This window comes from Neomonachus schauinslandi, chromosome 14 (genome assembly GCF_002201575.2).
Source record: "Neomonachus schauinslandi chromosome 14, ASM220157v2, whole genome shotgun sequence".
Taxonomy (NCBI): Eukaryota; Metazoa; Chordata; class Mammalia; order Carnivora; family Phocidae; genus Neomonachus; species Neomonachus schauinslandi.
Window position 1 is genome coordinate 35,154,822 of NC_058416.1, and position 16,736 is coordinate 35,171,557.

The window sequence follows — 16,736 nt, forward strand, 5'->3', positions numbered from 1 at the left end:
TTCCTCCCGCCAGCCGCTTCCCGGACCAGCCGCCGCGCTTCGGGGCGGGGGAGGCCGGCCGGGACGGAAACACCCACCTCCAGCCTTCCAGGCGGGCTGGGACGAGGGTCGGGCCCCGAATCTCTACGCCCCGTCCCCCACCCAGGCCCAACTGCTCCCCAGCCCCGACCTCCCAGGTGGCTCGGGTGGCGGTAGATGCCGTGCGGGAAGGCGAAGATTTGGGGCTGCTCTGGCAGGTTGGGGATTCGAGGAGGAAAAAAGCAGAGAGACACGGAGAGAAAGAGCGCGCGCGAGAGAGCTCTTGTCCATAGATTTATCCACATAATATATATTTATGTAGCTTTTTTTCTCTCGACACTGATCAATGCGCACTCGGATCGCTGGGCGGACTCCCTCCAAGCCGACTCGCTTTTTCTAGTCTAAATAAATAAATAAATAAATAAATAAATAATAAATAAATAAATAAATAAATAAATAAATAAATAAAGGGAACCAGATGGGAGGAAAAAAGCGCCCATTCCACCTCCGCCGCCGCCTTCGCCGCCGCCCCGCCCGCCATCCCTGCCTTTGCTTCGCCCGCCTGGCGCCCTAATAGAGCGCAGCTCGGTGGATAACGCCCCCCCCCTACATACCCACACGAAAATGAAAATCAATGTTTTAAAAATACAAAAAAGTTGCACCTGCTGCTATTACAAAAAGAACCCCCAAAAGGCAAAGAGGAGGCCAGCAGCCCCGTTCCTAACGGGCACCCGCTCCCCGCGGCCGCCGGGCCCGGAATCTCAGCGCCTCCCGAAGAGCCATGCGCCTGGCGCTATTTATAGCCGGGGGCTGTCTCGGACTGTACCACCGCCGCTCGCCGGGGCCGCCGACGGGGGAGGCGCGGCGGGGCCGGCGCCGCCCCACGCCGTCCTGCTCCCGGCCGCCGCCCGCCGCCGCGCGGGAGCCCCCCCCGGTCTCGCCCTCTCCGGGCCCCGTGCCCCCCTCCTCCGCGCGCGCTCACTCGCCGCCCCCACCCCTGGTCTGACTGGGAACTTGAACCGGTCCAGCCTGTTTAAACGGAAAGGACAGAGATCCTGTCTGTTCAACGTAAAAAAAAAAAAAAGAAGAAGAAGAAGAAGAAGAAGAAGAAAAAAGAAAGAAAGAAAGAAAAAAGGAAAAAAAGAAAAGAAAGAAAAGAAAACGAAAATAAGAAAAGAAAAGGGAAAAAAGAAAAAATCAGATCAGACAGAAAAAGAGAGAGAGAGAAAGAGAGGGAGAGAGGAGAGAGGGAGGGAGAGAGAGAGCGGGGAGAGGAGAGAGAGCGCGAGCGCGAGCGAGCGAGAGAAGAGAGGAGAAAGAGAGAGAGCAGAGAGCGAGAGGAGAGCGAGGTGTAGAGAAACCGAGGGGGAGAGAACCCGAGTGTGTGTATGCGTGTGCGTGTGTGAGCGCGAGCGAGCTTGCGAGGGAGAAGAGCGAGAGAGTGCGAGCGAGAAAGAATAAAAGGAAAGAAGATTTTCTCTATGTATATAAAGATGGCCACGTTAGCAAACGGACAGGCTGACAACGCGAGCCTCAGTACCAACGGGCTCGGCAGCAGCCCGGGCAGCGCCGGGCACATGAACGGATTAAGCCACAGCCCGGGGAACCCGTCGACCATTCCCATGAAGGACCACGATGCCATCAAGCTGTTCATTGGGCAGATCCCCCGCAACCTGGATGAGAAGGACCTCAAGCCCCTCTTCGAGGAGTTCGGCAAGATCTACGAGCTTACGGTTCTGAAGGACAGGTTCACAGGCATGCACAAAGGTGAGTGCACCTTTCCCTCCCAACTTTGCCGGGGAGAAGGAGCGGGCGGGCCGGCCGGCCGGCGACGGACAAGCGGGAGACTGCGCGAGAGGGAGCCTCGGGCGGACGCCGAGGAGGGAGGCGCTCGGGCAGCAGAGACCAGGACTGGGGTGCGTGGGGAGCTGTTCGCCGGGGCAAGGCTGGGTTTTGGGCGAGGAGCTGATAGAAGCGGTGCGGTGGGGAGAGCAACGGAAGCAGAATATGGAAAGAAACAGAGAGAGGATCGAGGGGGAACGGGGCTTGGATTTTTGGGTGCAGCGACTTGAAAGATTGGGACGGGGACAGCTGCACTGGCCAAGCCTGGGACGCTGAGCAGACTGGCGGGCCGCTCAGCGGGCCAGGGACCGAGGGTGCTGTCCATCGCCGTGGTGCTGAAAATATTAAGAGGAGATGGTCTCCTCCTTCTCCGCTCCGGTCCAGAGTAGCAGGAGCGCAGCCGTCTAAAAAGAAGAGAGGTGACAAATTCGGGGAGATATTTTTATTTTGCTATCAATTTAACAGTAAACTCTCCCTGTCGAGCTATGTGCCTCAATAATCCGGTTGTGGTGTGAGTGGTGGGGGAGGGGGTGTTTGATGTTTGAAGGAAGGAGGGACAAAACCTAAGGCAAGATTTAGCAAGGAACCAGCCATCCCCTGGGTGGAGTGGGGGGTCGGGGAAGCCTGAATGATCCCCTTCTCAGGAAAGCGGAGCTTTGGGGGGAAAAAAATCTGTGTGTGCAAGATATGCATTTTGAAGGGTGTAGCCTAAATTATCCCAAACTCACCATGCAGAGAGGTTTATAGTCCATTATTGCTCTCCCTCGAAGCAATCATCGCTAGTGAGTGCTTGGGGGAGGGGGAGACAGAATAATCAAAGAATTAAAACCCAGCAACTTTTTAGGAAAGTGGTCATGAGAATTGTCTGCAGCCTGCCTGTTTTCTCCTTGTTTTATTATCTTTAAGGCAGATCCCCAAACGTGTTCAGTTGTAGAATGTGTGTGGGTGGCTGGTGGGTGACGAAATTAGCCCAGTGCTCCGCTCCCTAACAGTAATGTATAGGATGTGCAGTGGGGATTAATCCGGGCTGGAGCTGTGTGGGCAAGTTAAATGCTTTCTGAGAGAGATTGATCGTCAAGCAGGGAAGGAGCACCAGGCTAAGGAAGTTGTAAGGGATGTGTATGGACGTTCGGTTTTTAATAAACAGTAGTGTGGAGAGCCACTGGAGATCCTGTGTTAGAGCTGGTGGTTTTAAAGATGAAAACACACACACGCACACGCACACCCACCCACACAGAGAGAGCAGCCTCATCCTTGGCCACAAATGGGCTATGAACAGAGCTGATCCTCCGGCACATTAGGTGCAGAGCACAGAGCTGTCTGGCTCTCTAAGCAGCAGTGGTTTTCACTATCACAACCTCCCTCCCTCCTCCAGCCCTCCCTTCATCCGAATACTAAGCAGAGCTCCAAACTCTTCATAGTTGGAGTCCCAGAGAGCAGTTTTTATTGGCTTTAGCATCTTCCAGCTTGCCTGCTGAGGAGTAAATCTTAAAGTTAATGGCATGTTGAGTAGCACAGAAACACAGCAGAATGGAAATATACTGGGTTTGTTGGGGTGGGGTGAGGGTGGGGGCTGTAATGGAGAGACAAACCAACCTTTCTCCAATATGGAGAAAATGTCTGTCTGATCAGAAGAGAGCCTGGAAAGGTGAAATGGGGAGGCAGTCTTTGAAATAACATTTGTTTCCTTTTTTCCCCCCTCCCTCTCAAGTCAACCATATCTTTGTAGTTTTTCCCTTTCCAACCAAGCTCCCTGGAAGCGAATCAAGGTTTGTATCAAACCTTTGTCATTCTAATATGTCCCCAGATTTAAAATAGTAATAATGAAAATTTAAAAAGCATAAATAGGGAAGTCTTTTGCCTATCTTAATGATCAGTTCTTGTGGTGATTTAAGATTTTAAAGTTAAAAAAAAAAAAATCAGAACCCACCAGAGGCAAAAGACAGTTGTGGAGAGCTGAGCTTCTTAAGAGATCCGGGTTTGGAGCACTTTATTTACTTCTTTATTTCAAATGAAGATAAACTTTAACAATATTCCTTGGTTTCTTCTCATAATCCCTTGCTGGTATCATCACTATGTTTTTGATGTTATTTGGACTCCCTTGTATTACAGCAAAGAAGTAGAATTATCATCATTTGCATCAGGAAGCTAGAGAAGGTTATATTATAGTTATTTCATATGTATCATATATATACAATCACATATCTGGCCAGGATTCCTAGAACAAGCAAAACTTCATTTTCTAAATAATTCTTCCCCTAAACTGGCTCAGTCAGTCGCAGGCAGGCCCGTTGGCTCCGGCATGCTGGGTGTCTCGTTGTCGCAGCTCACCCTTCAGAGCCTGAGCATATATATTTTTCCCTATGAAACTTCCTGCCTCGCTATCCCTCGGATTTTTATAGGCAAGGTTGGGCCACAATGTCTCCAACAGTGCCTGGAAGCTCCAGGAGAGCTGAATAAATGAGACAATCTCTAAGGTCTGGTTTATTCAGTCCTAGAAGAGTTTGAACTCCTCTTTCAGAGATACAGCCTGATTTATTAGCTAATCCTGATAAAATAAGCCTCCGGCCACCTTAAAAAATTACTTGCTTGCCATTGGTGATTAATTACTTTTAAGTCAGAAAGCATGATGAGGCTTGAAGAATGAGGGCTGCATTTGGCTTCTAAATTTTCCCCAACTCTAAATTGACAACATGAAGCTAGGGATAGAAACATGCCTTTGTTAAGCCTGGTTTCAGGGCATGTTTGTGGCTCTTTCGTTCCCCTTCTTGAATTTCTAACTTCTAGTGAATCATTCTGGGATAAAATTGAGAGACATGACAGGATATTGACCTCCAGTGTGGATGGCATCTGCATGTTATTGGCAAAAAAAAAAAAAAAGAAAGAAAGAAAAAAGGAAGAAAGAAAGAGAAGAAGAGAAAAATAAGTAAAAATTAAATTAAATGCATGAGATTTCAGGTGGGTATCCATTTGTTGGCCACCTGCCATTTCAGGTAACTAAAGAAGGAAGGAGTTCTAAGGGTTAATGGAATACCTGCCATGCGTAGAGTGAACCTTAAAAGGCAATTACTCCAGTCAAATTGGGAGTCTGTGGAGGAGGGAGTGGGTGGGTGTTGTGGAGCAAACCCAGCCGTTGCAGAGAAAGGCTGTTGGGCTGGGGAGGCAGCAAATAGCAGTTGTGGACTGGGGTAATTATTGTAAAGGTAAATTCACCCCCTGGAGACCAGAAAGCACTTGGGCAGGGGCTGGGGGAGATCTGGGTGCTAGGCAGAGAGAGAAAGGAAGAAAAAAAGCCCAGAATTACAATTCAAAGAAATAACACCTAAAGAGGAAAACCCAGTTTAATGCAAACTCTCTGGGCTAACTCAGAGTCTTCTTTTCTCCCCCCCATTAGAAGCACTTTGAGAAAGATTGTTTTTTCCAGGTTCCAAAGAGAAAGATATTGTACTATTGATTAAAGAGGAGAGAGGCAAACTCCCTAGGTAGCAACAGAAGTGAGCTGAGGACCAATTTTTCCCCTTCGTATAGAATTTTTCTCCCTTGGGGAAAGGAAGAGGTCACCCACTAGTCTAATTCTTTCCTTCTCTCACTTTACATTTATTTCTCTTTTCTTCTTTTTATTTCCTGGAGAACAAACAGAAGCAGTGACTGAAAATACATACATACGCATACCCATGCCTGCTAACACACACACATACACAGTCCGTGGATCACACATGAACAAGCCAGCAATCCATTCATAACTTTGGTCTTGTCTAGCAGGATAGGAGGCAGCAAAGACTGAGTTACTGGGAGACATAAAGACTAGTGCTCTCTGGATAGCCATATTATAATGCATTATCTTTGAAGTCATTTAAGTCCAATTTAAGTGGTATTTAGTATAATATTTATGAATTAATGTAATCTAAACATAGGGCTGTCCCCAAAGGTTTAAACAGCCTTTACTACTGATGTGTGCTCGTTCCCGGAGCCTGCGATGCATTTTAATCTAAACAGTCAAGCCCATATCACAGTCCCTCTTGTTAACCAGTCAGAACAGATCTGTGCCTGGGTAACCACTCTGCACTGAGATCTTCCCCCACTGCATGGAGGAAAATCGAGTCTACTGGCAGCCCCAGAGTGCTCCCAACCCAGGAGCCACAGCTGCAGGGACTTTTGCCCCTTATACTTCCACACTACATCCAGAGGGAGGGTGGGCACAGAGTAATGGAACCTTGTGTGGGTTGAACTCTGGAGAGTATGTCATTTGAAAATAGACTCATCACCAGATACACAACCTCTCATTTCAATGGTACCTGAGTAAGAAGTGCCTGAAGCCCCTGGGTTTGAGGTGCAGCTGGGAGAAAGGGAAATGGCAAGTGTTATAGTTGTTTTGGTGATTCTTGACCATCTTCATAAAATCATGTCTCATATTTTCATTTAAGATGTAGCAATTCTCAGAACATCGAGTTTCCACTGCTTGACTTTAGCCGAGAGGGCTCCTTGGTTTTGTTTTTATTTCCTTAGATAGGTGAATTAAAGCCAGTGAGGCTCTATTTGATTTCAGGTGAGTCTAAGAGACAGTGAAGCTGGAAGTATCAGCATGGGCATCAGCTCAATTAAAGATGAACTTTAAAAAAAATTTACTTTGAAAAATAAAAATTCAATCTGTCCAGGGAAAGACACTGGTAGAATGGTGGGGCACACACCTACAGTTTTTAAAAAGAAAGATTTGACTTGTGAGAAAGAGATATGAAAAATGAGGTAAGAACAACATTTAAAAAATTACAAATTTCACCGGAGAAAATAAGTGCTGGTGGTCATTACAAAACTAATGTAAACCAAAGCCACAGCCTCCGTAGAAAAACTCCAAACCCCAGATGTTTGTAAGTATTCTATTTAGGAGCAAAGAAAAAAATCACTGGGAAAGAATTGATTTATTGAAGAGACCGGTGGTTATTTGCTGCTTGTACATAATTTCATTTATCTTTTAAAGAGACTCCCTTGTAATCAACACACAGATAAATTAATATGCACATGTGCCGTCTATGCATCCATGTGCAAGCATGACTAAGCGCATCCCACACATATGGGAACCAGGGCTGGCCTAGATTTCACTGCAATTCAACAGGGAGATGTTAACACTCTTTTCCCCCCTCAGCTTTAATGGGAATTCTAGATTGGGTTCAAAGAACCCCCTTGGCATACTTTCACTCTCTCCACCTACTCCAGTTGGCTGGGTGTTTGTGGCTTCTCAAACACAAAACAAAATAAAACAAAAAGAAAGGCTTTTCTTAAGTAAAGTCGCAGCTTGAAAAAAAAAAAATCAACCCAAAGGAACATGATTACAAAAATGTATGCCATAGATATGTGCCCCATAATGCAGGCATATTGTAAAGTTGTCAGAGTGCTTTTGAAGAGCTGGTTTCCAGGGGGCACTTTGGCTGCCCAGTGACCACGCCACACTCCAGGGACTTGAGCATGGCCATCACTCTCACTGTTGTTACTATGATCATCCTCATTATTATAATTCATAGACCAGGGTGGGAGAGGGGCTTCTAAGTGATGCCTGAGAAGATACCCAAGACACCACAACCTTCACTGAGGAAAGAGCTGGTCTGCCCTCGGATGGTTTTGGGGAAAACACTACACAGCTCACACGTCATCCGAAGGTGGTCTATTTCCAACCTGACCCAGGAAAGATGTCTTTGAAGGGGATTTGGAGTAGGCAGGCTGCAGAAGAGAAGGAAATGTAACGGAAAATGAGGCCCCAAATCATAGGCAGAGCAAAAGGGAAACTGAAAGTTGTAGGGCCCAAATGCCAGCCGGAAGCTGGGAGTGCTGGGTGACAGCAGCTGAAACGCAGCGTTTCTGAACTTGGAAGGGAAATCCCATGTGACATGCAGAGAGAAGCGCTAGAGAGTGTGAAAATCTGTATGTGTCTGCGGGTCCTGGAGGGCTGGGGGAGGGACGATGCCACAGCCTGTGTGGGTGTTGGTGTGAGCGTGTGTGTGTGTGAACTTCTGTTTGTATGTGTATTTGTGCATCCAGGGAAGAGATGATAGAAGCAAATGGCCCTGGAATGACGTTAGGGGTAGTTTTCATCTTGTGAGGCAGTATGCATGACTAGGGAGATGGTTGATGGAGAAAAGGAGAGAATGTGGGGAGGATGACGCTGTCCTTGTCATTACGTCGGTGCTTCACCTCAGAACTCATAGCTTGGATTTGTCAATGATCTAAGTTCCAGTGTGGAGATGTGCTCTTGTGTATCTGCCTGATATCTCCACACAAAAGTCCAGGTTTAAAAAAGGGTTCCATCTCCCCACACTCATCACCCTTCAGATGCTTGCCTGCTCTGGCTCACCTATTGACTCATTTTAGAAATGACCTTCCATCTGGGAGCTGAGTGGCCAGCCACAGAACCCGGCTCTCTGCAGAGATAATTCCCGCCACCCACTGCATTTCTTGCCCCACCCGCTGCCCCTTGGCATCCCAGCCCTACTTTTCTCTTGTGGTGTTTACACACACACACACACACACACACACACACACACACACACACACAGAGGATTTGACCAAGTCAGTCAAGCTAGCCCCTCCAAGCAGAGTGCTGCATTTTCCCTCTATGCAAGGAGGGAGTGGTAGGGACCCTCTTTTTGGTCTCTCCACAAAAGATGCCCTCCTTTTGGTCTCTCCACAAGAGATGCACATTCATCCCCTCTACCTTTGCCTTTTTAAATTCACAGACTCTCCAAGAATCACAAAAAGCATCTAATCTTAGCCAAATAACCTAGGGCAGGGGAACAGAGCCCCCAACTTAGTTGTAACCCTTTTATCATCAGCCTTCATCTCCCCCTTTTCCTTCTCCTCTTTGCCATTAAGACACCCTCAAAAATCGCAAGGTGGGGCCTAAAGAGAAAGATCCACATTCCACTTGGCAATGTAGGGTGCGGTTAGAAATGCCAGGACAAAAAGACAATGATGAGGATAAGACAATGATGACAGAGGAATGTCCAGAGTTGTTGTGCTTGCCCTGAGGGCTTGCTTGTTGCCATGCATCCTGGTCCCAGTGGCCCCTGGATGGGTGTAAAGCCTCAGCCTCAGCGTTGCCCGCAGGAACCAACTTGGAAGCCAGGTGGAAAACCCCAGGGTCACTGTCCTCTTTTCCAAATCCCTTTGGAAGTAGAAGGGGATGTTTTCGGGACCATATGCTCACAGGCCTTCTCCCCCTCTACTTGCTCCATATTTGGTTTCTCTTATCCTCCCTTGCATCTCCCCTCCAGCATGAGCTGACCGACGCTCTCAAACAGAGCGATTCCCAGCAGCTCAGCTCAGGAACAAATCCTACATGGCCATCTGCAAGATGTAAATAAATGGGTGCCCTCATGGAGACAGACGTAGTTCTGGTTCTGTGAGGACAGAACAGCCAAAAATATTGATCAAAGCTCAGGAAAAAAAATTGATAATGAGCTGGCCTCCAACAAGAGTTTAATTGACAGAGACTTCCGAAGGCCGGCTGTGGACAGCGCATAAACTGACCACAATGTTACTTTATTGCAATACACTCTGCTTTAATTAATTATCACCTTTGTTAAAAGCGGCTCCAGATCAAAGGTTTCTAGATACTTAACAGATCTTACTAACAAAGCGCCCCATGCATTAGGCTATCCCCTGGCTCTCCAGTGAGGCAAGTGAGTCTCTTTCCCATTTTCTTCGCTCTCAAGCTGTTGGCTTCTTCCTCTTTGTTAAAGATAAATGGTTCCTGCTGCACAGCCTCCCTGTCCTAGGACAGGGATTTCGAGGGGTGCTGTCTGCAGAGGGCAGGGGGCTGCCATTCTGCAGCTATTTCTAAAACTACACAACTGAGACTAGTTTCACCTTTGAGTCTCTCTGGCTGAAATGGGGAGTGTCAATAGAGGAAAAAAGAACTCACCGAAATGCAGAAGGTGTGTATGTGTGTCTGTGTGCGCACACGCACGTGCACAAGCGACGGTGTGCACATCCACATAAGTATTAAGGGATCGATGCATTTCACATCCGCTGCTCACACCTCTTAATTTCTCCCTCCTGTCTCCGGAGCACCTGTGTCACTGTCATATTTCACTCTGAGAAATGCTCTCAGCTGAAGCGTGCATGGATGATGCTGTATCGAACCAAGCCATTGTTTGGATTCGATTGTGGAGTCCGGGCGCCCGTTGGAGGATTATCCTTGCCTGGGGTAGGTGGTGCCTAAATAATTCACTTCTCAAGATAGGATGGGAACCTCACTCTCCAGAGTCCCCCAAACCTACAAACTGTCAGGTGACTTACTTGAAAGCCACCCTTGGAGTCGTTCTAGGCAAATCTGAATGCCATACGTGGCTGTTTGTTCATTATTCTAATTTAATGATGCAGTCACACCTAATTAATCCATGTCTGGTTTATTCATATACTATGTCTGAGGATCCGAAAGATTTCTCTAGCTAGCCGGTTTCCCTTTACAGGGGCAAGTGAGGGGCTCCCCTGACAAGCGAGCACGTCTGGGTGCAAACAGGAACAGATCCCTGTCACCTGACTTGATAGAGGTACTGTCCCTGACACCCCTGTCCATGCAGGTAGGAATAACAGCAACCACAGAGAGATGCCGCAATGAGATCTGTGTGCCCGTCCTGACACACAGGAGCACACAAAGCGTGCATTCTACCCCAGAACCCTTCTAATAGGTAATGGGCCACACCCGCGGCATGCGATAAATAACCAAGTGTGTCAAGCATTCCTCTGATCAGGAGTTTCAGATGTAGAGGGTGGAGAAGCCGGGCTGAGTCAAACTCCTCTCTCTGCCCTTAAGAAAGTGGAGCCCGATCTGTTGCTGCCACTGCCCAGATAAAGAGACTGAGGCTGGAAGCAGCATGCCCCCAGAGTCAAGCCTGCAGCATGGCCTTCAGCACACCTCCCTGTGCCTGGTTCTGGCCAGCCTGCTGCCAGCAAGTGTTGCCGCTGGCCTGGCAGGTACATTGAGAGAACAAGGCATCAACCTGGTAATATCCTTATAAAGCCAAGCCTCCTGCGCAAGTCCTAGGAGACGAGAGGCATCCAAAGATCAAACACTACATCACAGTGTATTTGTAGGAACTCTCTGATTCTGCTACCTCCCTATAATGCTCTAATTGACTATTTGATCAGCTCTAAAAGGGCCGGTGTGCAAGACAGACTCATACACACACGTTCATACGCACACTCACGTGCATACTCACATATGCATGTGCACGCACACGTTCATACACTCCCCACATGAGCCCCTGCATGCAGACTTTGTCTTGCACACACTGCCGTACCCACAGCAACTCCTCTAACAAGGGTAGATTCTCACAGGAGATGCTTGAAGGTGAGTGAAAAGCGCACACCTAAGACTGTTCATACCCTTCCAGTAATGGGCTTATCAATAGCTCTTAAAGAAATGTGACAGCCAGCCCAGAATGATTCAGTTGTGTGGACAAAGGTCAGCATATAGATATCCATTATTAACAATATCAATATCTTGGTTGACCAATATAACCAGAAACTATATCATGTCGCTGCTGATGGGTGAGGCTGGGAGGGCTCCAGGGCAGCAGCAGGAAATTATACCCATGTAAAATTAATCATATTGACTGGTTCTAAGAATATACGGAGAGGCGACGATGTTGGTAGTGCTTGCCATGGTGGGAGAGGGGGACCTTAGTCCCAGAGGCTTCATGGTCTTGAACTCCTGGAAGGAGCCCAGGGGGAATAGAGGCGTCCCTGGGTGACCGATGAGAACACTCTCCCTCATCCGGCCTCTGCTTTCCAGCGGGGTGAGGCAGAGGAGAGGTGTTCTCTGAACAGGAAAAGAAGGAAATAGGATCCCCTAACCATTATCCACCCAACATATCCATATCTTTCTGTCAAATCAATACTTGGCTTGGCTTTGTCTCACCGGATGAGGCACAGAGAGCATCCTTGCACCCGCTGCGTGAAGTGGTCCATCTCCTAGGGGGTGTCATGAGCCTGAAGCAATACCCCCAGTTATGTGGTGGGATACTGGCCCAGGGAGATGCCAGTGTGTACTCCTCAACTTAGAGGTCCCAGGACGAAAGGCACCCAATCAAATCAGTCCCCATGTTTGGGTTCTTGGGACCAGCAGAGCCAGGGGCTCAGAGTCTGGTGGGGTCAGGAATATTCTAGACTTTGGAAAGTCATTGCTCACTGAGGCTCACCTCCTGTCATGGTGAGGAGGAAGGAAAGGGAAGGCCATTGTATCCTTGGCCTTGGAATTCCCTTCAGGCATGCCCCTGACCCCTCACTCCCTTGCCTGCCAGAGCCCCAGCTCAGGATGTTCCTGACCATCCTTGGCAGCCCTGGGCAGTATCTGGAAGGGAGGAGAGGAAAGGAGAGAATCCCAGTGGCTGGGGGCTCCTCAGAAGAAAGGGAACAGGGAGGGCAGGGAAAGCTCCCTAAGCCTTTGGATCATTCCTCCTCTCTGTTCCCAGAGCCTGTGGAGGCAGCCAGAAGGGAGCCTGCCATAGAGGCCAGGTCCCGTGGTCAGTGATGGACAATAGGAGATGGACCTTGAAAGTGCAAGGGAGAGAACTTCAACCGTAAAGGAGGGTGAGGAAGTGGTGCCCATGGCTGGAATGGGAAATCAAGGTTCTGAGGGCTGGATGCGCCCCTTCCCAGAGGGAACATTTAGGCTTCAGCCAATAGGCCACATCTATCCTCCTCTGACCTGTCTCCCCTCCCCCCAGTTGCAGACACACTCAGAGTTCTGCCCACGTGTGCTTACACTCAGCCCTCCGACCAAGCGCCTTGGCCAGACTCCATGCTCCCTCCCCAGTGCTAGTGGCCCAGACTTCCTAGCAGAGGCACAGCCCCCAGACAACCCAGAACAGCTCTCAGGTGTCTGGACTTGCTCACAAACCAGCCCAGACTCGGCGCAGCCACTGGGGGCCCGTGAGGAGGATGGGTCCTGGCGCCAAGGTCGTCCTCCATCCACAGCGCCCCGTGCCCCCTCCTGGACCCAAGACCTGGGTCTAAGGAACTCTAGGAGAACAGCCAAGAGCCTCCTCTAGACCCTTCCCCTACCTACTGTGCGTGCCCCTGTCCACCAGCGGTCGCCTGCCATCTGACGGTGAGAGGGAGAACTTGCTGCTCTCCAGCTCGGGGCCCCTGCCGAGCCAGGCGCTGCTCCTGAGGCTGCCCGGCTTGCCCTGGAGGAGCGGCAGAGTGGACCTCTCCCTCGCCCCTCTCCTTACACCTCACAGGGTGCCGGTGGGCCACTCCTCCTACGCATGGGAGCCCTCTGCTCCAGGGGGAGGCCCGGGACCCTGGGCCAGACCCCTCACTGGGCCCGAGCCACATGAAGGAAGAGAGGAGAATCAGAAAATCCAGAAAGTATTGTAGTTTCAATGGGAATGTGAGTTTTGTTCCATTTCCAAAATGAACGATTAGTTTACAGTTCAACATGGGTTTTATTCTTTTTTAAATTTTTACAAAAAGTTATTTATTTATTTGACAGAGAGAGACAGTGAGAGAGAGAACACAAGCAGGAGGAGTGGGAGAGGGAGAAGCAGGCTCCCAAGGAGGAAGGAGCCCGATGCGGGCTCGATCCCAAGACCCTGGGATCATGACCTGAGCCTAAGGCAGACGCTTAATGACTGAGCCACCCAGGTGCCCCTCAACATGGGTTTTATTTTTAATTCCATATTATTGGGCACCAGAATCTTTTCCATACTCAGGACTTGTAAGGAGTCTAAATCCAAACTGCTATATCCCTCAACTTTTGCAAATGCCCCCCACAGGACACACACACACACACACACACAGAGGCATGCACACTCAACCCTGTGCCTGATGAAACAGATCTGGGTGGAGGACCGATCACCTAGGGGTCAATGCCACACGAGCCGCCAGGTCCAACAGAGGCCGGGACCTCAGTCACATTGGTCATGAGACTTAGGGAGAAAAGCACAGAGGTACTGACTTATGTCCACGCTTCATTTTTGTCCCGATTTTAAAAAGTCTTTCTGTGGAAAAATAAGACCTTCCTTATGCTCATCTTAATTATCTCAATAAGTAAACTGTTAGATTTATTTTATTTTTTTAAAGATTTATTTGTTTATTTTAGAGAGACAGTGGTGGAGGGGCAGAGGGAGAGAATCTTCAAGCAGACTTCCCGCCAAGCGCAAAGCCCAAGGGGGCGCCCGATTTCAGGACCCATGAGGTCATGACCTAAGCCGAAATCACGAGTTGGACACTTAACCGACCGAGCCACCCAGGTGCCCCTAAACTGTTTATTTTAGAGTCAATTCTGTTGCCACTGTGTTGAACAAGTTTGAAAATCCACTGGAATGAGAAGGAAAGGGTGAGGCCCAGGACAGGGCAGCTGAGTGTGTCCCTAGAGAGAGGACGGGAGCAGGAATTACAGGGCAGTGTCTCAGTGCGGGGGAGAGCATACCCTTAGGCTTCAATGAATGGCACTTGGCAGATGTGGTTGCAGTGACGGACAGCAGAGAGGGGAGGGGAGCATGCAGGAGCAGGGCCCCAGGCCACACCCAAGGAGCTGGAGCCAGGGGGCAGCTAGACTCCTGTCCCTTTGGCGTGAAACCCCTGTCTGCCCCTCACACTGTAGCCAAGGCCCTAGTTTGTTTCTCCCTAGTTTCTCAAGTTTCTCTGCAAAGCATTCATTAACTGAACATTCTGAACTGTCTCAGCTGAGCCAATGCTTAAAAGTCTGGCCCACAGCAGTGGCCACGTAGCAGGGACGACAGGGTCCCCGAGGCCAGCGGAGGCAAGAGAAGAAGCCTGCTGAGGCAAGAGCAGGGACGTCATCGAACCAACTGCAGTTGGTCTCTGCGACACCCCCAAACGTCCCCTCATGGGGCAGAGGCAGGCTTCTGCAAAGTGGAGAGCATATAAGGCGTTCCAGTCTGGGGGGGGGGACATACCGCGCCCCGCACGGGGAAGCCCTGGGTCCCATGGGGCAGATACAGTCCTCCCTCAAGGAGGCACAGATTCGTGTACAACTCAGGGGCTCTGGAAGTCAAGCTCTCCCCTTGGAGGGCGGGGACGCACCCTCACCACCACGACCAAATAACTGGATGGGACAGAGGGCAGCAAACCCACAAATATAGAGGTACCCAGTGCATAGGCCCTGTATGAGGAATGAGAGAACCCCCCAAAAAGAAGTAATAAGATGGGAGTACAGGCTTCCTGCCCAGGGGAGCTTGGCCCAGCAGGCACCCAGGTAGTAAGGGCTGGCAGAAGCCAAGGCTGGTACACAGGAACGAGACAGAGCTGGGAGGCTGGATTGCTGATGGGCCCCATTGCTTTGTTTCGTCTCGTCATTACATTTCGGTTCTGTCCCACTGCAGTGAAGTCTCCTTCTCAGGCTAGTGGACAAAGGACTTTCTCACTTTGAATAAATCGGGACCCACCACCAGTCTGACTGAGGGAGAAGCGGTGGAGGTCAGGACTAGATGAAGACGTTACAGTTCTGTCCCAGGAAGTGAGTGACACACACAGGACCTGCAAGGGCTGGCCTCACCAGCTTTGGGGCTGCAGTGTCCTTCAGCTGTCCCATCTGCAGCCCACTCGGGCTGAGAAATTACTCATGGAATATTTAAACCTGTGGCCAGGTTCCCTGTCATCAAGGTGGGCATCCAGATTGTCCCCACAGGCTCACTCAGCTGAATGTCCCAGAGATAAACTAAGAGGTTCTGGAGGTTAAAATCTTCCCATGCCCTCCACCCTTCCTCTGTGCCCACCCCCAGCTCAGGGACGGCTGGGGGCAGCCGGGCAGTGGGGATGAAACCAGGGAACAGTGCTTCCTGGGGTGACAATGGCCTTGCAGTTGGAGGCATCTTGATAGATCCCAGGAAGAACTGCTCCCGGTGTGAGCAAGGGTGCTAGGGCTCCTGGGCAGCCCATTTACTGTGGGGGAACAATGAGGGTTTCTCCATCACCGGGAGAGAAAGCCAGCCCAGAGGAGTAGGAATAATGAGGTGACCTCTGGGGCCCCAAACAGCAGTGTTGTAGCCGATTTTTTAGGGGAGGCAAACTCTCCTCTTTAGGCCTTCCACAGACCTTGACTCCTGGCATCTTCCTGACCCCAGGGGGGTCTCAGAGGGAGAGCAGACCCAGACTCGGTCATGGAGCTGGAGTAACTGCTCCACTACGCTCCTGGCAGGGCATGGCAGCCTCCTCTACTCTCCCCTCGGCTACCCCCAGGCCACATACCCCAAGCCCAGCACTCCCAGGCCTCCCCGCGTTCCTGGAACAATGGCCCTCAACCCAGAGTGACCTCCTTTTCCTATCCTTTCAAAGTCCTGCCCCCTGCTGATCTGACAAATCAAACTGGGCAGATGTGTCCCTGGCGGCTAATGGACATTAATGTGTTACCATCTCTGGTGACATGTGCCTCGTACAAGGACCTTTTAGAGCCTGGGCTGTAGCCATAAGCAACATCTTTAATGGGGGGCTCTGGGCACAGGTCAGGCTAGAGGGGGTCACCGTGAGGCTGGGAGGCCCCTGGCTACTCGTAAGGGCACGGGTCTGCCTGGCCTAAAGCTGCATCGCCAGGAACGCAGGATTCCTCCTCCGGTACTGCAGGGCCAGGGGGACCCAGGCGGCTGAAGGGCTCATCACCCTGCTCCTCCCCCAGCAGGAGGCCGCCTTGCCAAAGGTCTAATCAAATATTAAACATGGTCCGTAAACTTAAACCAGTGTCATGTCTGAGTGCGAGACTCCCTGACAGCAGCCCAGCTTGGGGATGTTTCTAGCTAGCTTTGCCTGGGTGCTGGGGTGGAGGCATCTTCATTCATGCCCCATTGGAGGCAGGGAAAAGGGAGACAGAGGGGGACCATGGCAGAGAGTGAGGCTCATGGCTTTCCTCCTCCCGTATG

The 16,736-nt window shown here is 50.2% G+C and overlaps 1 protein-coding gene across 50 annotated transcripts in view; it reads left to right on the plus strand.

Moving 5' to 3' along the window:
• Positions 1-1,430: 1,430 nt before the first annotated feature.
• Positions 1,431-16,736, plus strand: part of CELF4 (CUGBP Elav-like family member 4) — a 289,968-nt gene continuing 274,662 nt past the window's right edge. For 48 of the 50 annotated variants that reach the window (XM_044920955.1, XM_044920957.1, XM_044920956.1 and 45 more), the window contains exon 1: positions 1,500-1,785. In XM_044920955.1, coding sequence (XP_044776890.1) covers positions 1,500-1,785 — 286 coding nt within the window. Of the gene's footprint in view, positions 1,786-16,736 lie in introns of all 50 variants that reach the window. The other 2 variants (XM_021686319.1, XM_044920994.1) reach the window with 2 other exon arrangements.